This window comes from Xenopus tropicalis, chromosome 4 (assembly GCF_000004195.4).
Source record: "Xenopus tropicalis strain Nigerian chromosome 4, UCB_Xtro_10.0, whole genome shotgun sequence".
NCBI classification, from domain to species: Eukaryota; Metazoa; Chordata; class Amphibia; order Anura; family Pipidae; genus Xenopus; species Xenopus tropicalis.
Window position 1 is genome coordinate 88,523,902 of NC_030680.2, and position 26,497 is coordinate 88,550,398.

General features: G+C 38.0%; 2 protein-coding genes across 8 annotated transcripts in view; one reads left to right on the top strand and one right to left on the bottom strand.

The window, feature by feature from the left end:
* Positions 1-939: 939 nt before the first annotated feature.
* Positions 940-14,160, bottom strand: med8 (mediator complex subunit 8; the record flags this gene model as incomplete). Its single annotated transcript, NM_001016614.3, is given in 8 exon segments — positions 940-1,165; positions 1,166-7,737; positions 7,855-8,100; positions 9,225-9,306; positions 9,384-9,524; positions 9,601-9,745; positions 11,035-11,153; positions 14,096-14,160. Coding segments are annotated over 7 exon segments (804 nt in total).
* A 61-nt stretch (positions 14,161-14,221) lies between these two features.
* The window catches only part of szt2 (SZT2, KICSTOR complex subunit), a 113,807-nt gene continuing 101,531 nt past the window's right edge, over positions 14,222-26,497 (top strand). For all 7 annotated transcript variants that reach the window (XM_031900918.1, XM_031900920.1, XM_031900921.1 and 4 more), the window contains exon 1: positions 14,222-14,337. In XM_031900918.1, coding sequence (XP_031756778.1) covers positions 14,314-14,337 — 24 coding nt within the window. In that variant the 5' untranslated portion in view covers positions 14,222-14,313. The remainder of the gene's footprint in view (positions 14,338-26,497) is intronic.

The window sequence follows — 26,497 nt, forward strand, 5'->3', positions numbered from 1 at the left end:
TAAAAGTAAGTCTAAAGGCATTCCTTTTAAGTACTTACTGCATATCTAAATTCCAGGTCCCTGCTTGCTTTAAAATATATATTCCTTGCTATATTTACTACTGACAGTAGATCCTACTGTAACACCCTAGGTGATACAAGACAATAAGGCAGAATCACCTGCCCTCCCCTCTTCACAATCATGCTTATTAGGTAGTACTCTACTGGTACATGACATCTATATGCAAACATTCATGTAGTCCTTAACTTCATCTTAATTGTGTCTGAAGATGCCCAGACAGAGGCTCGTCTCTTCATATCTTGGTGGGTATACCCAAGAGTTCTGGACTTCTAGAAAAAAGTATTCAGTATCTGGCTAAACAGCCAATCCAATGTAGATTTGCCCAAGAAACAATCCAATTTAGGCCATAACGATCTATCAACTCCATTAGACCAATGCATTTCCACATATCATATCCAGCAAACATATAAACTACTAGTTAGTATACCCAAAAATTAGTTCATTATAAGTGTAACTCATTTACTAATTTATGTATTTCTGTCTTACTACAAGTGGCGTTGTAAACAGTAAGGAAAAGGAGCTGTATACTTGTATGGTGTTATTTTGCATATTTGACACATATTTAGGGCATAACCACTGCATCAAAAGGTGAAATACAGTATAGAATTTCACAAAGAGAAATGCTGTCACCTAATTTGAGTACAAGAGTTCACCTCTTAATAACTATGCCTTAATAACTTTAGCCCATTGGGGATTTTTAGGACAGCTTATACCACTTCCTGACTATGGTGGTACATACTGTGATGCATTGCCCTTTGTTGGCATATTAAAGTTCCATACTTTTGAATTGTAAGACAGTAAATGCAATCATTTCTTATGCATATGCTATTTACTGGATTTGCACCCAGGTGAGTGAAAGAGAATGGCAAACAATTTGGATTTTTTTTTTAATAAAAAAGTGTAATGCACTGAATCATAGCACTTTGCAGGATTCCAATTCAGTCGATTCCTGAGCACTAGACAGATCCAATGCTATATCAAGTCACTTTAAAGCTCTTTCCAACCAACTGAAAATGAGAATTCTTTTTCAGATGATGCAATTTTCTTAGATTTTGCCTACATTTTATATGCAAATTAGGGTTCAGATATGGTGTATCCCTAACAAAGGTAATGTTAAAGCATCAGGAAATATTTTATGTCAAAATTATAAAGCTCATGCAAAGACATGTTTTGATATATTTAAAAAATAGTTTAATTTCAGGTGCCAGTATATCTTTAAAAGTCCAGTAGTAAATAGGCAGCTATGGAGTTCCACGCCTAAATGCGTTGAATATTTACCATCTGATACACTCTAAATTGCCTATGAAGATTCTCATTCATCCAGGTCATGATATACAGCAGGGGTCCCCAACCTTTTTTTACCCATAAGAAACATTTAAATATAAAAAAAAGTTGGGGAGCAACTCAAGCATAAAAAAAAGTTCTGAGAGGTGACTAATGAAGGCGGTTATTTGGTAGCCCCATGTGGACTGGCATACTACAAAAGGCTCTGTTTGGCAGTACACATGGTCTTTATGCCGCCAAAACTTGGCTTCAAGTTAGATTTAAAAATAATCACCTGCATTGAGGCCAGTGGGAGCAACATCAAAGGGGTTGGTGAGCAACATGTTGCTCACAAGCCACTGGTTGGGGATCACTGATATATAGTTTCTAGTAGAATTAAGTCTAAAACAATTGGACTTTTCTGAGTTTTCTTTAAAACATTTCACCACTCATCCAAGTGGCTTCTTCAGTTCACCTGAGTGGTAGGGAATTCCCCAGCATTTAAACCCTTGAGAGCAGTACAGTCACAGACATCCAATCACAATGGTTCCATTGAACTTATTCAGTTAGGTGTTGGCTGAAACTCACAGGTGTAAGAAGGTATGATCCAGTCGCAATGGATGAAACAAAATGGACAGAACAATGCATACATTGGCTATACACATAGAGACCAGATAGAATGATTAAATACCATATAAAGTAATATTTTTCTAGAAAAATGCATTGCTTCTCAACTGGGTGGGTGGAATGGTGGCACGATGGCTAGCACTGCTACCTTGCACTCCTAGGTTCAATTCCAGCCAGGGCACTTTCTGCAAGGAGTTATGTGGGCTTCCTCCCAAACATCAAAAACAAACAGGTAGGTTAATTGGCTCCTAATAAAACTGGCCATAGTGTGAATGAAAGAAACTTGGAATGTAAACACTACTGAGGCAGGGACTGATGTGAGTCATATAGGATTACTGTAAAGCTCTAGCACAATAATGCCCATATGTATGAGGTAAGAACACATCATAAAGCATATTTGATAGAATACTGTAATTATAGTCATACACACGCTGATATAATCATATGAAACAGAATTTTGTATGATTGTTCGGACCGTGTGTGGGCTCTGAATTATTGTCCGACAATTTTCGCATCATGGCGATTGGACAGGTTAGAAAATTTCTGTTGGATAACAGTAATATCTATGCATGTATTGCCCATAGTGTGAATGAAAGAAACTTGGAATGTAAACACTACTGAGGCAGGGACTGATATGAGTCATATAGGATTACTGTAAAGCTCTAGCACAATAATGCCCCTATGTATGAGGTAACAACACATCATAAAGCATATTTAAAAGAATACTGTAATTATAGTCATACACACGCTGATATAATCATATGAAACAGAATTTTGTATGATTGTTCGGACCGTGTGTGGGCTCTGAATTATTGTCCTACAATTTTCGCATTATGGTGATTGGACAGGTTAGAAAATTTCTGTTGGATAACAATAATATCTATGAATGTATTGCCGTTCTAATGATATCCACGGGTGACCTACAATGTATTTCCAGGACACAACTTTTTTATGATGTTTTTTTAAGAATTACGGCGACTACCCCATCTGTCTACACCATAAGACAACTAAAATCTTAACGCGTATGGCCATCTTAAAAAACCTGGAACATTCAAAGCAGAGACCCATAAAAATAATGGATTCCACAGTACATTTTGAATAGATAAGACATGGGCTTTTCTAGATGTTGAATTTATCTTAGAAAAAGGGGGGCAGTTTTTCCACTTTCTTGCTGCACTAAAGTAGGTGAAGTGTATGTGCAGATCTATTGTGCCAGACATAGAACAAAGAATGAAGAGAATGTTGAAAAACAGGCGTAGACACCACAGATTCAAAGCTAAATAAAATAGCAGTTATTGACTATGAAAGCAATCAAAATATTACAGGGAGATCACATTGTGACATTGCTGGTTAACTGGTACAGAAATGTGCCCCTTTAAAACATTTTGTGTGTGGCATTGCTGGTTTACAACTGACAGGTTAAAAAAGCTTTTTTTCTTAGAGTCTGATTAGGATATGCTAAGTATGTGTATCAGGAAGTATTGCACATGCTTTTTCAGAATGTGCACTGAAAACAATTTTATACAAATGAATTGCTCAAAGCACTGTTCAGATATTTCTGGAATTTCAATATAGAGACTGATATAACAATAAGAAATATGTAATATTTATCTGTAACCTTTCAGTGAGGCAAAGGTAATAACTAAAATTTGGCCACAGAGGGTTGACTTATAACGCAAAAGTCTAAAACCATTGGCTTTATGTTGTCTGTTATAAAAGGCATAGCCGATATAAGTATTTGGGGACTTTTGCAAATACAGGATGGAATTTGTCATTATAGTACACTTATGAGGTGATTTATCAACACTCGAGTCTGATTTTTTTCACAATTCAAGTTTTTTTAGTGCTAAAATTCTTCCAATTCAAGTTATGGTACAAAGAGTCGAATGTCTGGTATTTATTAAATGCAAAACATGAATTCACAAACTTGAAAATTGATAAACTCACTTGAATGACTATAAAGGGTCATTTATGTTTAAAGATGCAGTGTGTTATGCAAAGTGTTCTGATTTCAGAAAATGGCCATAGGCATCTGTGCTCCATTTTGGAGTGCAGAGACCTGTGACTAGCCCCTTGAAGAGAAGCACTAAAATAAATAAAAAGCCCATAAACAAAAGACAAAAAAATAGGACTATGGGGTTTGCCAACCATGCAGTGGTATCCTTTAAAATTATGGTTCTTAAAGGGATTCAGTCACATGAAAACACTTTATTCACCAGCAGAATCATACATTAAAAACATTTTTCTAAATATTTTTTTTTTTATATTTAAAGGGGTGCTACTGTTTCTGCAATAACATTGTAGTCACTCTTTATATGTATGCAAGCTAATCAGTAGCAGTATAGCCAACATGGACTGGATATAGTGTAAATGCTACAGACTGACCAGGTGGCCCTGGCTAATCAAGAACCCTGAAAGCCTGGCTAGTCAGTCTACAGGAGAGACATAGAGAGGTCTGTGAGTGGCAGCTGATCTAAGCCTGTGGGTGAGCAGCACAAACCCGAATGCAAAAGAGCCTGAAGTGCTGTGTATATGTGGATATTAAGTATATAAACAACACGCTACTTTACTATATGTAGAAATGCCACTTCATCAGCACCCAGCCCAGCTCCATTCCTTTACTTTCCCTTTGCACATGTTTGCTGTTAAGGGGTGTGGCCTCATGACATGGGGCAGCAAATCAGCTTTCACCTGCTTTGTTATTCACGCATTTCTGTGTCACTGACACAGACCCGGAAACTAGAGATTCTGGAGATTGGGGGGGCTGCTTCAATAATTAGGCATAACTAAAACTGTTTGTCTAGACTTTATATTTTCAATATTGTAAAAAAAATTTCATGATTGTTCCCCTTTAATTTTGAAATTTGATGTGACAAATTAGACATGTTCTTAGTCTTTAAACTTCAGTCACCCTTTACTGCTCCATTGCAAGTTGGAGTGATGTCACACACTCCTTCCCTCCCCAGCAACACATCAGCAGAACACTGGGGAGGTAACAATATAACAGCTCCTTGACACCTACATTGTAAAAAAAAAAGTCATGTCTAGTCATGACTTCTCTAACTACATTAAGTAGGGGAAACAATTGCTTATCTGAAAGCACTTGCATTGTGAAGTGCTGGCTCTTTCGGAAAGCACAGAATCAGGCACAATGACCCGAGATGGCTGCTTACACACTATTATTACAACTAAAAAAAATAATTTGTTATTTATACAACTTGAAAATATTAAAAAGGCTCATTTGGTCATTTATGTTTAAGAATGCAGTGTGTACTTGATAAAGGCTACTGGATTAGCTGAAACTAATTAAACAACCTGTTGTTTTCACAATAAGCCCTGAGAGTGTGGATTCCTTCTCTGTTATGGAACTAAAAAAATAAAATTTATTGGTTCAAGTATAACATTTTAAATGGTAGAATTAATTATTTGCAAAGTATATGGTATAATTTAGTGATAAAAATGACAGCATAAAAATCACGACAGACTCCCCCTAAGGAAAAAAGATGTTATTAAGTTGTAACAAAGAATTTAATTCTAGAACTGTATAGATAGACCTAGTCTACAACGGCTACCAATACATCCATATGTTGATGCCACTATATTGTATGGATACAACAAATCCCATATTCGGTTTTGGGATTCAGCTGAATCTGAGCCATTTTTTGTCAAGATCCTGGCCAAACCAAATACGAACCCTATTTAAAGAAAAAAATTTGCTTCATGCCCGTTGGCAATTTCCAGCAGTGCTGAGGGTTCGGATTAAGCCAAATACAAAACAGGTGGGTTCAGTGCATCCCTATTATACTGTGTTCGGGATCATGCATAAATTCGGTGTAGGGTGTGTGGGGTGCCAATTGTGAAACTGCAATTATGTTAACCAAACATCTGACATTGTCTAATTCCCTATGGCAGTGTTTCTCAAAGCTGCAGTTGTGCATGAGTAGCTCTGCAATGCCCTCTACATTTTACTGCATAAACAAATGCATATTGTGTATGACGTGCATCTATACAATGAACAGAATGAGGTGTTGAACATAGCATTGAGAGATGACTGCTCCTTTACAGGCATAAAAACAACAAAAATAAAACTACATAAAGGCTTGCCAGCTAATCCATATAATGACAACTGCAGCAAATAAGCACAATAACTAAAGGCTAAGTAAGTGCATAAAGCTATCAATGTGACACAAAAAACCTGAATAACTAGTTGTATGGGGTAACACAAGATTGTTCAGTATTACTTTGTAAAGTTAAAGCGATACTGTCCTGATTTTTATGCTATACTTTTTATTTCTAAATTATACAAATAATTCACTTTACCATTTAAAATTTTATTTTTGAACCAACAAATGTATTTTTTTTTTAGTTGTAATTGGGTGTGTAGGCAGCTATCTCAGTGCATTGTGCCTGAGTCTCAGGAGCCAGCGATACACATTAGAACTGCTTTCAGGTAACCTATTGTTTCTCCTTCTCACATGTAACTGGGGGAGTCACAAGCCGGACTTCGATTTCTTGCTATTGAATGCTATTCTGATACCTCCTGGGAGCGGATATCTTGCTACCTTCCCATGGTTCTGCCGATTGTCTTCTGGGAGGGGGGCTATATCACTCCAACTTGCAGTGCAGCAGTGTGACTGAAGTTTATCAGAAAACAAGTCACATGGCTGTAGCACTCTGGGAAATGAAGAATATGTCTAGCCCCATGTGAAATTTCAAAATTAAATATAAAAAATGTGTTTTTGAAAAACAGATTTCAATGCAGAATTCTGCTGGAAAAGCTCTATTAACTGATGTGTTTTGAAAAAAAACATGTTTTCCCATGACAGTATTCCTTTAAGCTAAAAGGGTGGACCCATTGCTCGTGTGTAGACAAGTTATAAGATAAGCTGCTCATAAATGATACTGAACTCCACCCAAACTCTTTTAGTTTCATAAAGGAAATTTTAATTCCATGCCCTATTCCTATATACATTAATACATCTTGATGGTTTTAAAGTGTTAAATATTTTCTATTGAAAAGTTAGACGTCTATTCATTTTTTCATTCTATGCATTGCTCGATCTGTGTCTTGAAACAATTTAGCAGAAGCCAACTAATTAACACCTGTGAAGAAGCATGCAAACCATTGTGGAAACTTGAGTTTTGGTTGGAAGAGAGATGACAAAACCACAGAGTACAGGTATGGGATCCGTTATCCAGAATTCCGTTAGCCACAAAGCTTATAACTACAGAAAGTCTTTCTCCTATATCCCTTATCCGGAATACCCTTGGTCCCAAGCATTCTGGATAATGGGTTCTATACCTGTACTAGAAAGTTGTTTATAAACCTTTTAATTTTGAGGATAGTGCGAGTTTATATTTCTATCAAGCATGCCCTTGCAGTCATATACAAAAACCTAATATCTGCTCACCTTACAAAAAATATTTTATTTTGCAATTTTAGTGCTGCAATATCAGCAAAAATGACATCTATGCACATAAATAAAAATCCCACAAAAAAAAAAAAAAAATTAAGCTCAAGTGTTATATTTGTATTTTTACAAGAACATGAGTGATTTTTCACTAATGCTGTAATATGTAATATCGAACAATTCTGAAAATTGTCCAGCCCAAGCACGCAAACCTCAACAGATGTCAAAGAAATAATCCAATATGAAGCCAATGAAACTGTGGTAGGTAATATTTCCTTGTAGTCCTGTTAGTGTCCCATCAGAACAGGCTTTCATCGCTGATATGGGTGCATTGAGGCAGATTTAATGTTGGTTTTAATACTGCTGGGCATCTTACCTGTTTAATGACATTAAAAGATAATTTACATAAAGGAATGTGGTCAAAGTAAAATGAATACATACAAAAAGAGAATATCCATTACTAAAATAGGTAAACCATGTAAATAGCACCTACCTGGCTGGCTGCCCTGTGACATTGATACTCCAGCCATGTGTTGTTGCTGTTGGTTTGGTGGCAATGACATTGGAACCTGCATACCTGTAGCATTTGGAAGCATGCTGCTGGCTCCTGTCTGTCCTGGAGCCATAGGACCACCTTGTCCTGGTGGGCGACGATTTGAAAGTCCTTTTCCAAATGCCACAGCAGCTACAAGTGCATTTGTGTCGGTAGGATTAAATGTTTGCTTGTTCTGTCTTAAACCTAGATTAAGAAATTACACATGTACAATGTGACCAAAACATGAAGTTACAGAAAAATATAATTCTGTGATACACATTATTTCTACACTACAAGTATGGGATCCATTAGATAGTTTGTAGTCAATAAAGGTGTTAAAGGGATGGGTCACCTTTTGCCGCCTTCTACTGCTTCTTTTCACCTTCAAATGAGGGTCACTGACCCCAGCAGTCAAAAACTATTGCTCGGTGAGGATACAGTTTTATTGTTAATTATTATTACTTATCTCTCCATTCAGCCCCTCTACTATTCATATATCAGCCCAGTAAAGTGTCTGCCAATATTATAAGTGCAGAAGATCAGTGAATAGCTAACTGCAAATTGTTTGCTGTGTGCTAATGGACCAGGGCAAACTTTGTCCATGTTTACATAACTCCATTTTCTCCCTTAAGCTTTGTAAGAAACACATATATGAAATATTTAACACACATATACAATCATTTCATATTTTACATATTGCAGAGAAACATGGCATTAGAGATGCCTTGTTTGACTAATTGTTGATTGGTACTAACCCTAACACAAACCCAACCCGGCCTCCTGGAATTCCCTATATACCTGCACCCAACCTGCTTTTACCGAAGGGGGTGAGCATAGAACAGCGTGAGTATATAAATTAAATGTACCCGTGCCATTTGATTAGGACAGTTTGTTGGTGAAGGCTAGCAAGGAGGAGCAGTGGCAAGGATCCTGACCCCTAGAAACTAAAAGACACCTATCAATCTTAACTGTTTCCCCCACTGAAGGTGTGGCCTAAAAAAACTTGCAAATAATAATATTTCTTTAGGTAAATTCCCACAGAATAGGATATGTTCCCGGTGCTGGCACATAATAAGTGTGCTAGGGCACATCCGCACTACTGCAGTATGTCTGATATTTGCCCAAAGTGTGGACACTGGCTTTAATAAAAAAAAGAACTAGTATAGAGTACTTTATATACTGGTAGATAATTGACATTTTCTTATGAATGCTGATTTAATGCAGAGCACTATTTATATAAACAATTCTCTGGTACTGCACAGAGTCCAGAGAGAACTATAGCAAACTCAACATGTCATAGCAGCTATCAACCCAAACCAAATACTCACTTCCAAGTTCAGACTCCCTCTCTTCTTTGCTAATTTTGTCTAACAGATTGGAACACATTTTGTTCATACTCTGAACTTGTTTCTAGAGAAAATAAAACCAAATCAGCAATATGGACAATGTGGCAAAAACCAATAAAAATGCTTAGAGGGGAACTATACCTGTGCAGCCTCAGAGGTGATACGGGCTGCTTCAGCACTTAGCTGTTTTTCTAGCTCTTCCACATCAGGGTCTGGTTTTGTTCTCAGGTGATCTGGTACCACTTCATGGCTAAATACTGGAACCCTACCTTCTGTCAGACGCTGTAGGCAAGGAAAGGTATGACAGCCAAAGTTTGTACAAGATTTGTCATCAAAAGCAGTTATTTCATAAACTTACCATGATCTCCTCATCTCTGTCCGGAGACAAAAGAAGTGGAATGATGACCTGGTTTCTTAGAAGAGGTGTCTTCTCGTTTTTAAGCACTTTGTTCAGTGTGTTCAATTGCCCAGACAGAAGTGCAAAACTATCAAGTACAGATGGCCTAAAAAAGATATACTAATCAGACAGAAACTGGCACATGTGGCTGAGACACACAAAAACAGGAATAATTCAGTCCATACGAATCCTGCCTTACTGACGGATTTTAGATTAACATTACAATTATTATATATTCTGCATTAGGAGTATAAGGAGATTTAAAATTCGCTTTCCATGGCTGCATAAGCAAACCCGCTGAATCGAAGGAAATGTGCAGTTCCTGTTTTGGTTGTAGAAACAAAAATAAAATAGAAGGCAAAAAAAATTAGACTTTAAAGAGACACATTTTCTGTTGCTTATATGACAAGAATTAAAAAGCAAAAAAAAGATTGTAAGCTTAAAAATCAAGGCCCTATGATACATTTATGCCAATAATTATCACTGTTTGTACTGAATCAAGGATGGGACAAACACTCTGATATTGATTCAGCAGAAAGAAGCCCAAAAGATTCTATTCCCTTTAGAAAAAAATGCAGAATAGTGGAAGTAATAAACACAGAAGCATTTTCAGGCCAAAACTGGCCCCTGACAGGTGGATTCCACTGCTCTCTGCAAACACTTGGGGGACTCAGATTTTATTGGCGTTTCCTTGTTGGTGGGAAAATGTCAGTTTCTGATTGGTACCACAACAGACTCGGTGTTTCCAAGATGGTTTTGTTGATTTATGCTGTTGTCTGGCAATATGCAGCATGGCAAGATCAAGATCACTGACTGCAAAGTAGTTTTATAAGAGACACAGCAGATGAGATTTCAGGTTAGCCGCTGGTCACAGGAGTGGGGGGGGGGGGGGGTGTTGAGGGTTACAACTGGGCTCTAAGCCTTTCCTTCTTAAATTTCACTGGGTATTCAGTTTATGTTGGCCAATAATTTTTTGTGTTCATCAAACAGTGAACTGCCCTACCTGAAAAACCAAACGTTTAACATTAAAATGTGTTTTATTATTGGGTACATTCACCCACAAATTTACTTTTTAACTTGCAGACATTTGCAACTGCTTTTCCAGTGTGATCCAACCATCCCAATCAATGCAGAATCTGTGATTATTTCTGACAGAGGGATTCCAAACCATCTGTGGCTAAATAATATTGGGCATATCTGGCATATGTTGTTATGCCAGATAAAGCACTGTTAGTAGCCTTTGCCAAGTGCTTGCTGTCCAGTGGGAGTATTTGAAATAACTCATGTGCCTCATCTGTAATGTTCTAATTTTGAGGCAAACCTCTCCTTTAACATAGAAAATAGTCTTCACTGCCAAATGTGTTCAATACTTTAAAAATATCTGCTTTAACACACCATGTCAGTCGGTCATACTCATTTTCAAGTTTGTGGATAAAGCCAACCAAAGAGTTTTTGATGTCAGAAACTTGAGATATAAGGGCATCCAGGCAAGCCTCAAGCTGCTTCTCTTCTCTCTGTAGGAAAAACAAAATTTGTATTCAGTCATATAAGTCGTATTCAGTCATACGAGTCTTAAAGTAGCCCTACAACAAGCAGAGAAAAGAGCTTTAGGGGAGATTAGTTGCCCGTAGTTAATCTTAGCTACCACGGGCAACTACTCTCCCTAAAATACCTTTGCACCAGCAATAAAGTGAATCGCTGGAGAAAAGGCATACGTGTCACTTAATTTTCCAAAGTTGCATGAAGTTTCCTGCAGGAGATTTAACCTCAGGCAACTAATCTCCCCGTGGGCCTTCATCCTAAGGTTATTGGCCCACGGGGAGATTAGTCATCCGCGATAAATCTCTGCTACTGCAACTAATCTGCCCAAAAAGCCTTTCCACCAGCAATAAAGTGAATTGCTGGTGGAAAGGCCTATGCATTGCTTTGTTTTTTTTGAAGTTGTGCAAACTTGCCTGCAGGGCTGATTATTAAATTCTGTTGTTAGCTGCACTGGTTTCAGAGCTGCCATGTAGTAATATAAGGGTATTACTATTACCCTTATATCTTGACATTTATATTCTCTATATACAGAATATTGAGTCAGCATCTAAACTCAGTAATGGACAGCAGCACATGTGCTGGGAATCAGCAGAAAAGAAGATGCAATTGCAAAAAATGTTTATGGCAGTTTTACTGTCCATATTAATCATAATTAAGAACTTCTTATGTAAGCTGCCATATGTCTACCACTAACTTTGCAGAAGGATGTAAGCTTAATGGCAGCAGTAGTATTAAAGATTGTCCATGTGATTGGTTATTGTTATAAGTAATGGAAAGCAGCAGAGCAGGAAAATTAATTTGTGCAATTTTGCAATATTTGGTGCAAATTAATGGCAACTTCTGACACAGACCTTAAGTGAAATTTGGTGGACTGACTCAAATAGTTGATGGCCCAATGCGAAAAGTACTGAAGCGCAACAATGTAATAGATTGTTGGTACAGGTATCGGACCCTTATCCAGAAACCCATTATCCAGAAAGTTCAGAATTATGGAAAGCCCATCTCCCATAGACTACATTGTAATCAAATAATTCACATAATTCCTTTTTCTCTGTAATAAAACAAACTGTACCTTTTACTTGATTCCAACTAAGATATAATTAATCCGTATTGGAGGCAAAACAATCCTACTGGGTTTAATTACTGTTTAAATAATTTTTTTAGTAGACTTAAGGTAGGAGATTCAAATTACGGAAAGACCCCCTATCCGGAAAACCCCAGGTCCCAAGCATTCTGGATAATGGGTCCCATACCTGTATAGGTAACAGCAGTCAGCATGTCAGAAGAAAAAGAGAAGTGAAAATTAAACTGAATGAAATTAGATGTCAGTTTGATGCTGTTAGTGATAAATTTCTGTTAGAAGAAGTAGAAATGAGCAGACTAAGAGAAAGAATATGTACACATTTCCATATCTACCATAGGTCTGCTGCAAATTTGACAGTGAAATTGCATGAGAACTGGGAGAGTAACAAAGAAATGGGTCCAATTCATAACAGCAGTATAGGGGGTGGGAGGAGGATAAGGTTGGACTCTCGCCTAATCATTATTATAAATTTATTTTTCCTTTTGTTCTGAGCCTGATGTCTGGGTTTATTTTCTGGGATTGTCCATTTTTAAGTCTAGTTGAATTGTTGAATGTGTTGGCTTTCAGTCCATGTAGTTCATGGGGACCATATCTTTTTCGTATGAATAAACCTTTTTTTAACCTTTGTTTTTATGCCTTTTTTAACCTCTGGCAAATGTTTAAGCTGTGAAGCACCCATCCAAAAAGAATATTATATGGTAGTTTGCACTCTTAATTATTGAAAGCAACAGGAGTGTAGAAAGGATCTAAGGTTTTTTTTTTAAATTATTATAAGCAGGAGAAGGTGTTGCATCAGTTGGATTGTTAGTGCATTTTTAAATAGCTGCCATAGATTTGTAGTTCTACAGTGGAATTGCAAAAGAACAGAGTGAATTTAGTGAAATTAGCAGAGAGTTCCAGTAGTCCAGGCGAGATATTATAAGAGAGTGAATAAGAATTTTGGCAGCATCTTGGGTGATCAATGATTGTATTTTGGAACTATTTCTTAGGTGAAAGTGACATGATTTGATAAGTGACTGGATTTCAAATGTAATTTCAGGATCACTGCCTTCTCCACCAAATAACAGACTATATCTTTCTGTAAAATACTAAGGGGCACATTTACTTTCCCATGAACGGGCCGAATGCGTCCGATTGCGTTTTTTTCGTAATGATCGGTATTTGGCGATTTTTCGGAAAATTATCGCAACTTTTTCATTGCCATTCCGAATGTTGCGCAAAATCTGGCGATTTTTTCGTAGCGTTAAAACTTACGCGAAAAGTCGCGCTTTTTTTGTAGCCATTCCGAAAGTTGCGCAAAATGTTGCGATTTTTTCGTAGCGTTCGGATTCATTCAAGCTTCAGTATGGGCCAGATTGGAGCTGCAGGGAGCCATTGAGTCCTATGGGAGGCTTCCAAAATCATGCTAAGTCTGAAAGTTTCGGCCGCCGCTTCCGAGCGCTCAATACGAAAAAGTCGCGACAAGATACGAGCGCATCGTAATGGCTACGAAAAACTCGCAAATCGTATTGGTAACGAAAAAGTCGCGACAATTTCCGAAAAGTCGTAAAGGCGCCGAAAAAAACCGCAAAAAATACGAAAAAGTTGCAAAATGTTCGTTTTCCAATCGGAATTTTTCCAATTCGGATTCGAATTCGTGGGTTAGTAAATCAGCCCCTAAATGTCAGTTGTACTACTCATTGCAGACACAAAAGGTCTACTTTACGGACGGAGTAGCGTTATTTGATAAGAACAGCTACTAAATATTTACATACAAATTAGCGAAAACAATTCCACTCCGCCTTTGCACTAACATAAACATTAATGAAACACGTCTTATGTCAATCTTACCTGCATTTTCACGTTTTCCGCCAAATCCCTCTCCTTAGGGCTATAAAGATTCCGGTCACTTCTTCCACGTTCAGACGGAGCACTTCCGGGTAAGAGCTCGCCTCTGGAAAAAAAAGAGTAATTCCGGGTCAGAGGGGGTAGGACTTGTGTACTCCAGTCTCGAATGCCTATCCGCCCCCCAGACCCGAAGACAGGGGTGGGGGGAAACTTCTGGGGACATGGCAGAAAAAGGAGATACAGAGGTACAAAGAGGGGATTGTGTACATATTAAGTACATGCGAAAGTATACGCCGCTATTTGTAGCCGGTCTGTTGTAGCCACTCCTTCCTTAAAGTGACGGCCACACATTACACGTCTGTACCTGAGTAAGCCCCCTTTGGCTGATTCCGAACATCCTAGGGATTATTAAACTGTGGCTTGCTAGCAGTTACACTATAAGTCACTGCACCAAGCTATGGGAACATGCATAGAGCTGCTGTTCCGAGAAAAGCAGAGTTTTTATTGTAGTTTGGAGAAATCAGTCATATGTTGTCTCAGGACATCCTGTTGTGTGGCTTCTGCTTGCTCTTGGAGCAGGCAATTTGTCCCCACTTGAGATGTGCGACCCTTAAGTTTCTTATGAACCAAATGGATGTTTTGCCGAACTTCCTATGCTCTTAATGAAATATCTGTATTGTGTCATGCAAATACTAAGGCAGATAACACATGCATGTTTATATATACAACTCATGTGGAAGCATTTTACCAACATTTGATCATTTTTTTTTGCTGTGGAAATCAAAGTAAAGCCGGCTATACGCCATAAAATCTGCTTGTTTGCCAAGGTTGTCAAACCAGCGTATCTTTCCCCCAATATGCCCAGCTAAGGTGAGTGATATTGGGCTAATCCAGTTGATTGGCCACAGGCAATCAGCTGACGCAGTCCTTGAATCAAACCTGACTATCAATGTCTGGTGGATTTTCTGGGAGATATCAGTTGGGTAGGCCCAATGGAAGGCCCCATGGCTGAGCTGCCGAATCAGTCTGAAGGGCCTAAATCTGCAGTTTAAGGGCTGTGACAGACGGGGAGATTAGTCGCTGCATGACAAATCTCCCCGATATGCCTTCCCACTGGCTAGAATGTAAATCGCTGATGGGATGGCATATGCGGCGCCAAAATCAGCGAAGTTTCCTCTCAATGCAACTTCAACAATTTTGGCAAATCGCTGCACCGCGTGTGCCATCCCACCGGTGATTTACGTTCTAGCCAGTGGGATGGCATATCGGGGAGATTAGTCGCCCGTGACAAGGGAGATTTCCACGTGATTTCCAAAGGGAGACATCCACGTGTGTATGATCACTTTTAGAATGGCATTCAGAAGTTCAAATATTCCTACGTATGAATAGATAAATGGAGTATGGTTTTACCCTCAAAAATACTGCTAACAAAAGCAATTTTCCTCCAGGTTTGCCTGCTCAGATGTGGCTTGAAGCCATGTAATGTTATGGTTACATTGTAGCAAGTTTTCTATTAAAATCTTAATTTAAAAGTTTTTGATTTTTGCTTGCGTTGTGTGCCATTTTTTATTTTTTTATTTTTTATAATGGACATCTGTGGGAAAGAATTGCTTGGCAGACAGATCTTTTAACCTGCAGGGGAAAAAAATATCAGAAAAAAACCCTATTTTCCCAAGAAAAAGAGGATGAAAACTGTTAGTAAATCAGTTGCTACTGTTTAGTCATTTTACTACCTTTGAAATCACCCCATGGTATCTCAAGTTGTAGGGTATGCTTTATTTGTGTACCTGTACATATATATCTCACTATTGTTTGTTCATGTATGATATTTACATACTGTCTGTACCAGACACCATAAATCTATTGATATATCTTTCCAATATTAGTCTGTATTCCTCCCTTCTTATTACTAAATAGTAGGGCCAAATGATCGAATTACAACAAGGGGCATAGGCTTTGTTGGATTGGGGACCACATAAACAAGCCAATGCTGTCCCCGATCCGATGGAAATCAAACCTGCCTGGTTGAAATCTGCACAGTCTTTTAGGCCAGATCTCATTCAGGTAGGCCGAATTGGCAACTAAAATCTTCCTGTGTATGGCCACCTTTAAAGAGATGGGGGGCGGGCGCCTGTATTTGACATGCCTGACATGCCCTTTTGGTTTACTTACTCCGTTTCACAACACATTCTACTTAGGTGCACATTTTTTTGTACTGTGCGCATTTTTTTCGACTTTTTTGTTAATTTGAGCAACTTTTTCGTACTTTACGACAATTTACGCAACAATTTGTGCAACAAAATTGTATTTGTTGAACCAAGTACGAAAGTTCTGGATTCTTTAAAGCTTCGTTATCGTGACTTTCCGTTTTTTTTTTTTTGAAGCTTAAGGGTGAATTTTCAGCCTCCGTTTATCCATAGGCTGAGAATCTTCACTGTGGCATCAGCCTTAGTTTTGTAATACTGATGCTCAAAAGCAAGCTGTTATTTAGATTACAGGGGAACTTCACACAAACACAACAATTAAAAAAAAATATGCAGCCTTTTCTTGATTTTCAATGTAATAATATGGGTTGGAACAGTACTTAAAGGAGAATGCAAAATTTAAAAAGCATACTGCCCAATAGTCCTCCTATTGTTTAGTAAAAACACCACACTTTTGGCTCATCTAATCAAATATTTACTCAGTCACACTTACTTCACATTTTTTATCTGTTTTCTAGAACAGGCAGCCATCTGTAAAAAGGTATTCTCCCTTCCTTTCCCTCCTTGCTTCATACTGTGCATGTGTTTCATTCCCTCCCCCCCCCTGTGGCAGATCCGCTTCTGATTGGCTGGTGGGCATGTGTAGCTCAAAACAGGAGACAGGATCAAGTTACGCACATGTGCAGTGCTACTGAAGGCTGCCGCTGGCAGCCTACAGGAAGGGGAGAAAGATTTCAGTGATGTCACTGTAGTCTTCACACTGCTGTTGGCTGCCAGCACCATATCTCAGAGAAGCAAGCAGGGATCTGGGAATTTAGATATGCAGTAAGTACTTAAAAATAATGCCTTTAGACTTACTTTCAATTTATATTAACCTTTCCTTGTCCTTTAAGCCTAGCCCCCTTTTCTCCTGTTGAACTGGCTGACTACTTTGAGACACAAAAAATGTAACATTAGTCGACATGATGTCAGTAAGGAAAGGAACATTGCAGTGTGGTGTATTTAGATCCTGCATGCTGTCTGTAAGCTGTGGAGAAGTTGTTACAATTTGTAATATCAGTGTTTTAGTCCCTTCTCCCCTTTAGGACTTCAAGGATGCAGAAAGAGTAGAACAATTTTGCAGCTGGATTTTAGCATATATAAATGATACCTGTTTATACTTTTGAAAGAACATATTACAGTGATATTTATATTAAGGGTTTCTGTGTTGTGTGGGGCACTTAACATATTTTGGTTTGGAAGCTGGAGTTCCCCTTTAAACCGAGGAAGAAGATCAAAGGAAATTTATTGAAGCATCTTGTTTTCATTTGCCGTCCTGGTTTTAGTTTGGAACAAATAATTTTTTATCCTGGCTTATAATTTTTAAAATAATGATGCATTTGCCTGCCTCAAAAACATACTGATTTGAGAGACTGCTGTAAAGATCCCCATACACGGGGCGATAGTAGCTGCTGATATCGGTCCCTTGGACCGATTCGGCAGCCTATCAGCCTGTGTAGGGGCAGAAACGAGGGGCCTGCCTGACCGATATCTGACCTAAAATTGCCCAGATATCAATCGGCCAGGTTAGAAAATTCAGTCGGATCGGGGACCGCATCGGCTCGTTGATGTGGTCCCCGAACCGACTGCCCAATTGCCTGGGGCCAAACGATCAAATTATTTATTTTTTTAATCTACAAGTTTCCTGATATCGCCCACCCGTAGGTGTATGGGGACCTTTACAGCCAAAATGTTACCTTTTACATTTTATTAATCCTTTTGTTCAAAATAAGACCTGTGAGTGCAGCTTTCCTTTGACACTTGGGATAAGGGAGACTTTTACTATCTCAAATGTTTATCACAGAATAAATAGCTGTAAGAAAATTTGACATTACTTGACTTTGACTTTGAGTTTGCTACACATCTATAGATTTGCACTTATCTAAACTCAAACTTATACCCCTGAACATTGTAGATCTATTTTAAAATATATTATATAAAATAGCTCATATGTAAAACGAGTTTCATCGAAACAAACCATTTTCATAAAATGGTACATTTTAGTAGTATGTGCCATTGGGTATTCTTAAATAGAAAATTATCATTTTAAGTACTAAGGACTCCCTGGGATCATTTGATTCATGGTGCACACAAACAAACCAAGGGCACACATACTGCTAGGCCCCATCAGCCAATTCATGGACAGAGTTCTGTCTTTTACTTTCATACAACTTCCTGTTACAGTTTAGAGCTGCGTTATTTCTGGTCAGGTGATCTCTGAGGGAGCACACAGCCCATCACTAAATGGTGGTTCAAGAAAAAGGATGCAACAGGGCAATATTTATTGTTATGTGTATTAAATAGCCTATCTATTGGTTTAGTATTCATTCTGGGAGTACAATTTTCCTTTAAAGGACAAAGAAATTAATATTCACAGGAGGTGACCAGTTTATCAAACGCCCCAGGGGAATAAAATTGATTTTTTTTTTTTTTTTTTTTTTTTTAGAACAAGCTCGTGCTCTTTTTCTGTGGAGCTTAGGGTATGTTCTGTTGGAGCACAGCTCCCATACATTTCCCATATTCCCAATTTTAGATTTTACTATTATTGGCAATTTGTTCCCAAAGAAATTGCCCTGGCTGGGCATTGGCTTGGGGTAGAAAGCATGCAAAGTTAGCAGTTTTATTCAATTGTTATCCATCTAATTGAAATGTATTTAAATTATAGGTGTGCCTTGAGACATGGGCTTAAAATTGCAATGCAAATTCTAAAAACTGGTTCTAAACAAATCAGAGGACTAACTACCCATTGAGGCAATAAGCCGCTGATACCCTCAAAATAAAACATGGAGGTATGGCTGGTATTGATGAATGTTTTTGTTTAGCAGAGCCCTAATGAAAGAGATCAGGTGTTAAGGTTGGGGTGGGGCATTGGACATCCAGGGCAGAGCTTGGGATGTGTTGGTGGGGCAATGGGATGTGTTGGTGGGGCAATGACATAACAAGGGATCATACTGTTAGAGCTTTGTTGATGTGAAAACTGGATTGTGTGGTTAAAAACCAAACAGGTGGCAACTATACATGGGATTTATTATCCAGAATGCTTGAGACCTATGTTAGTCTGTGAAAATGATTCTTTCTGTAATGTGGAGCACTGTGGTTTAAAGCTACTACAAAAAATTCAAACAAAAAAAATGTTTTTAATTTGACCACAGAATGCATGGCTCACTGGTATTGCATAAGCTGCTACTTGAAAGCTGTCTGTGCCTTTTTTGTGGAGATGTAGCTGAATTGTGCAAATTAATTAGTGACTTATTAAGAATATGTGATTTATCTTGTTATCATTCGATAGCACAATTTTACTTTTTCACTTAAGAGGTAAATGCATTCCAGCGAAGTGGTAATAATAAATCCAAATACTGTGTTGTGTCGTGCATTGTCCTCAGGCATAATAAAGAATACAGCATACAAGTATATTGAATGCTGTTCTATTTCATGAGAGGGCTACTGGCAATATTCTATTTACTTGTGATAAAGACTTAGAGAATCTAAACTATAAATGTGTTCAATGTGGGGAATGGGTCGGTCACATTTTATTTTTGTGCCAAAAAAGCTGTTGAATGGTCTGTGTGAGACCACTGCAATATTCAGCAAGCAGCACACATCACAACATCACCAGGCCAATCATTGCATGCTCTCATGGTAAACAACCATTTTGCCTTAAAGTGATGGTTTAAGTTGACTTTTAATATTGTATAGAATGCCCTATTCCTAGCAACTTTTTTTATTTGGTCGTTATTGTTTATTTTTTTATAGGTTTTTAATTACTTGCCTTCCTTTTCTTCATCTCTTCAGCTTTCAAATGGGAATCACTGACCCCATCAGCTACTGTGAGCTTACATTATTACTAATATATAGTACTTTTTATTTTTATTTAGCCCCCCTCCTATTCATATTCCAGTCTCTCATTCAAACCACTGCCTGGGTGCAGGAACATGTAGGAGGCATAGGGCTGAATTTTCAGCAATCACTTTTCCGCTTGCCGAAATATCTGCCCTACGCCTCGTGTGGCATTAGCCTTAAAGGACAATGAAAGGTTAATATAAATTAAAAGTAAATCTAAGACTATTGGGCAGTATGCTTTTTAAATTTTGACTTGCATTCTCCTTTAAGGAAATATGGCTCCCATTGTCATAGCCTTACTTTGTTATGAACTAAGCACATCTGGCCAGAAGGGATGACTTTGGCGTAGTTGGCCAGCTTGAAGTACTGAATATTGCAATGTATGGACAAACAATCCCTCTTTTGGGTCTGGGGGGGAAGGCATTTCTTAGTAGCTGAATGCACAGAAATGTCCTAATGTCCTATTTCTACATATTGATAATGGGTGAGTGCAGAGGATCTTTTGCGGTTGTTTATATGTATTTTGTGGTCACAGCCTCATTGCACCCCCGCCTAATGGTTTACAATTTAGTGGTTGAGCACAACTTTCCCTTTTTCTTGTGTTATGGATTTTTTTATCATTACAGAAAAAAGGAAATCATTTTTAAATACCAAAATTATTTGCTTAAATGGACTTGGTTTTCTGGGTAAGGAATCCCATATCTGTTCTTATTATTAAGAAAATATTAAAAATGCATAATCTACTGCAACTATTCTGTATTTTCTTTCAGTAAACACAAGACAAGACTTTAACCTTTGAATATTTATTCAGATTTATTTACATATATCCAGATTTTATTGCCTTTCTTGTGAAATCTGTTAATGCTTAGGAAGAGAATGACGTGTCCAGTTCAGCCAGTTCTTTCTCTATGGGAACAGCAGGTGTATGACAGCAAGTAACATAACATGGCCATACACAATCTTTTCCTTATCATAGGACCAAGCTTATCCTAAAACGATTGTTTTGTGTAATGGATTTGTTCATTTGAAAACTGTGGGTAGCTACCTGCTTGACCCTGCAAACAGTTGGACAATGGATACATTACATTGTTAAAAGTTTTCAAACCTGCCTGATCGATTTTCTGACAGATGAAAAATCTCTAGATGTACGATCGTTGAGTGCCCACTAACCTTCCGATAATTCTACTGATTTTTTGGATAGCACTCAAATTTGTCTTTAGGAAGAGAAAAATCTTAGCGTGTATGGCCACCTATAGACACATTTAGATAGGAGATGATGAGGACAATACCACATGGGCTACCCTATGTTTTCCAGAAGCTGCAATACATTGCAATTACATATACTTGTGGTAGGTGTTGTTTGATTAGTTGCTCCTGAATAGACTGTATATATAAGCCACGTTAAGAATCTTGCCTCAGGTGACGTCGCCCACAAGTTACCAGAGCGAGCAAAAAGCCATTCCTGGTAACTTTAAGAGCCAAAACTCCAGTTATCAAATCAAAATTTTGGCTCTTATAGCTATCAGTGTTGACCTGTCAACCAGAGGGCTAAACAGAACTACTTTTTAAAATTAATAAATATTCTATTATTTTATGTCCTGTCACAAGAATTAAGATTGATAGTACGACTGGTTGTCGCCATATACTAGCAGATTTTAGCTTCTGATTCTCCTCCTTCATTTAGGCAGTCGGCAGCTATCTGCCCATGTATGGGGCACTTGGATGGTCCTATCTGGCCAAAATTTGGGCAAGCGATGATTGATGTGGTCCTCACCCCAGTAGCCTGTATTGCTGTTATTGTGATCAGTCTGGTATTGCCAACCTCAGTGTATAGCTAGTTTAGTTCAGTGCAGAGTTTGCCATATGTATTTATATTTGGAACAGGAGTTCCTTAGTGCTTACCTCGGTAGCTGATGCAATAACGACTTGAGGGGAGACTCACACTTAGGGGGGCATTTACTAATCCACGAACGCTCTGAACGTTCGTTCGGATACCGCAAGCGTATTTTCGGCGACTTTTTCGTACTTTGCAACAAAATGTGTGTGATAAAATCGTATTGTCGCGCCGAGTACGAAAGTTTTGGATTTATTCAAGCTTCGTTATCGTGACTTTCCTCAGGCCAGGTTGGAGCTGCACAGTGCCATTGATTCCTATGGGAGGCTTCCAAAATCATGCACAGAAGGAGTCGGAAAGGTTTTCCTGCATTTTACAATCGTTCGGTATGAAAATTTCCCGATACGATATTATCGTGACTAATATGAATTTTTCGGAAGCTTATTCGTGATATTTGTGATCTTAAGAAATTATTGTATCCAATCCGAATTTATCCCATTCGGGATTCGAACTCGTGTTTTCATGAATGTGCCCCTTAGGGTTTGGGCCCAATAGGTGGATTGTCTGTCTGTGTATAAGCGATTGTAATTGCTAACCTGAAACCCCTGGCCCACCGGCCAGTATGTATGCAAGTGTTCCTCTATCTCCTTCTATCTTCGTGCATGCGCGGTAGAGCGAAAAGCTGAACTTGAACAAAAAAAGCTGGCTTTTCTGTTCAACTGCGCATGCACTGGTCCCGGGGACACCTGCAAAAGCAGAAGGTAGAGGCTCATCTGCATTTTCCCTGGGCTGGTGCACCGGCTGGGGTTTCAGGTAAGTGATTACAGTTACTGCCGGGTGCTTAACATTTGGCAACCCCTAGTGATTTAACCTTTCCTTCTCCTTTAAAATGAATATAAATTGCATTGTTCCATTCAGTTTCAATGAAGCTCAAAATTTTTTTTTCCATCTGATACTTATTGGAAAATAGAGTTTGAAAATGCAAATTTGAATACTGATAAATGTGCTCCGTTGAACTTTACTGTTACTAAAAAGGATTTGGTTTAGACAGGAAAAGTATTTTCTTGTGCTTTCTGCTTCTCTTCTGCGTCCATAATGTCAATAACACTTGCTAATTAGTAATGTTGAAACTGTTGGCAGAAGAACATTTTAGTGTTCTTCAGTTAAGTTTTTTTTTTTTTACCACATCGATTCTTACTGGGAGACGGGTTCAAGGTACTAGAGGTAACGTTAAGTGTTTACAGAGTGAGGTGACGCCAGTCAGTAGTATAATGTTTGCAGTGCAATGCCCTGTATGCTCTTGGTTTCTTCTAAATGGTAACCTGTGCGGCTAGGTACTCTACAGTGAAGAACATTGTGCCCTAACACAGTATAAAGTATATTAACTGCTTCTGAAGCAATTCAAGGCTGTTCATTCAAAGAGAATTTTCATTGGCATATTGGGATCAGGATGGGATACATGTGTATCCAGGAAGACTACTTCTTACTGGACATGTGTGCAGTCCCCATGATTGAGAGGTATAAATACATATTATATTTAACCTAAAGAGCCAAGCTTCTTGTATAAAACTTAATGAATCTGAGATTGCAGCAGCATTTTCTTTAGTCAATGACTGCTTTTCTTTTTGCCTAGCCCCACAGCTCCAACAGAATGTAAAGTGTAACCAGGAAAATCCCAGGATGTCACTGCAAATGTCCACACTGTGTGTAGATCTGACTAGATCTTCGGAAGTCAGTTCTTTAAATGACAAATGCAGATAATTTGATTCTGAATAATCTTTTTTTTATTTTAGTAATAAGCAGTCAGGTAATCAAAACATTTTTTCAACCCTATTTATAAAACCAACTTATGTGGAATTCCTTATATGCAGATCTTAGGGGACCTGAAAAGAGCATAGCCATACATTTTACATGCAGTGTGTAAACAAGCTATTATTTAAATCATGGAGACAGCGTGTAGCAGTCATAGTGTGAGAGAGCTAAGACCTACATATATGCATTGGACTGGGGTCCCTGACACAGTTTTGTTTTGAATCTGAAGCTGCGATATTTGGCAGGCACACCAGTGTACTGATGTTACAGGATCGTTGTGCCCTCTCCCCCAGGAAGGAAAATTTTCTCATTAAAAAAGGAGCATGGACATCAAACTGTTCGATGCAGGAAAGTTCCTCAGGACCAAAGCCCTATCAATATATAGGATACTGTAAGAATCCTGTGGAGAGTCTATAGTCCTAATCATCCACAATGACAGGAGCAGGTGATTATTGCATGGAATAATCGATTAGATATAGCAAGCTTTTCAAGGGACCCATGAAACATATTGGAATGTACATTTCATGAGTTGGAGATGGATAGCAGCAGGACACTGATCTCATTGATAGTAAAGGGACCAATACTTTTGGGACCTAGTTTAGGAAATAGAAAATGGCTGTTTTTAGTGGACATTTTTCCCAGGTAATTTTCTGTAGTACTCCAGATGTCAATGCTGTCATTAGCAGTAGGAACACAAGAAATTATAAAGTCCCAGGGAAAGGACAAAGGATGCTGGCCATAAACACAGAGGAATGGTAATATTTCTGTGCATCAACTCCCCAGTGCCTAGTACAGGTATGGGATCCCTTATCCGGAAACCCGTTATCCAGAAAGCTCAGAATTACGGAAAGCCCGTCTCCCATAGAGTCCATTTTAATCAAATAATTTAGAATTTTAAAACTGATTTCCTTTTTCTCTGTAGTAATAAAACAGTACCTTGTAATTGATCCAATCTGAGATATAAATAATCCTTATTGTATGCAAAACAATCGATTGGGTTTAATTAACATTTTGTTGATTTTTTAGTAGACTTAAGGTATGGAGATCCAAATTACGGAAAGACCCCTTATCCGGAATACCCTTGGTCCCGAGCATTCTGGATAATGGGTCCTATACCTGTACTTACAAAAGTTTCAAATCAGGCAGGGTCTCTCTCTTTTTTTATTATCTACCTGATGGGGAGCTTTTCTTTGTAAGTACTAGGCACTGGGGAGTTGTTTGCATGAGGGGCAGGTTTGACCTATTTCTTGCCACTGAGACTTATTACTGGTGAGCGTGGTATTGGGTCACTGTATGGAATGTGTGTGGGTTTGATTTGGTGTGATTTCACACATTGATGGCAGGATTTTTAAGCCAATTTTTTAGATAGTGATCAGAGTTATAGTGGTTCAGGAATCTAATATATAATCCAGTATTCCACGTGTGTGTGTATATATATATATATATATATATTTTATTTTTTTCAGATTTTATGTTATTACACCTACTCATGGTGTGCATGGAGTTATATTTTAATGAGGAACTTTGTCTTGGACAATCCAAGAAGGGAAGGTGCATCTTTATGGTCATACTTTTTTTTCTTTTGCAAAATAATAGGTTCATATAATTATGATCTTGCACACCTTCTTGATTAATTTTAGTCTTTGTCATTGTGGTGGTGCTCACCTTTTGTGGTAATAGTATAATTAACTTTATATAAGGCTGGTCAGTCCAGTGGGTTAAAAAAAAGTCCTTACAATACAAGAAGGAAATGTTTTTTAGGGAGACCAGACTGGTTGAATGTCCTTTGAGAGAACATGACTATTTAAATAAAGTAAGGGTGTGACCGTATATTACCAAGAAACCAAATTAGATCCTCTGCTGCCCCCACCTGTAAAACAACAAAAAAGAAGGAACTGTTGATATAGTTTATTGGAATATTATATACAAGTATGGGACCTGTTATCCAGAACCTGGAGCTTTCCGGATAAGGGGTCTTTCTATAATTTTGGATCTCCATAACTTGTCTGCTAAAAATCATTTAAATATTTAACAAACCCAATAGGCTTGTTTTGCCTCCAGTAAGGATACCTTATATAAAACTTGATAGTTGGGATTAAGTACAATGTTCTGTTTTATTATTACAATAAGAGAGACCTGGAGCGGTTTGCAAAGGTAAAGTGGTGAGAGGTGTAAGAAGCTTATTAATTGTCATAGGAAGCGACTGATTTCAGTTATTTTTTCCAAATGGTGTGCAACCAAATATTAAGTTAAGGGTGCCAATAATTTTGTCCAGCCCATTTTTGGAGTTTTGTGTGACATTATGTCCAATTTGCTTTTTTTCCTCCCTTTTTTGTTCTGTTCCAATACACACAAAGGGAATAAACATGTGTATAGCAAAACAGGTGTTACTGCAATACTTTTCTGTGAGAAATACTTGATTTTCTGGAAAACATTTCTGGGGTGCCAACAATTTTGGCCATGACTGTAAAATATAATATATATATATATATATATATATATATATATATATATATGAGTGAGTGCAGAGGACCTATTGTCTTTGTATGAGTTTTGTGACCATATCCTAATTGCACCCCAACTTAATGGTTTAAAATGTATTGCTATATGTAGAAGGGGACCCCCACACAAAATATATAGGGTTCACTTACCCCCAAAGATGCAGTGAGCAAAGTG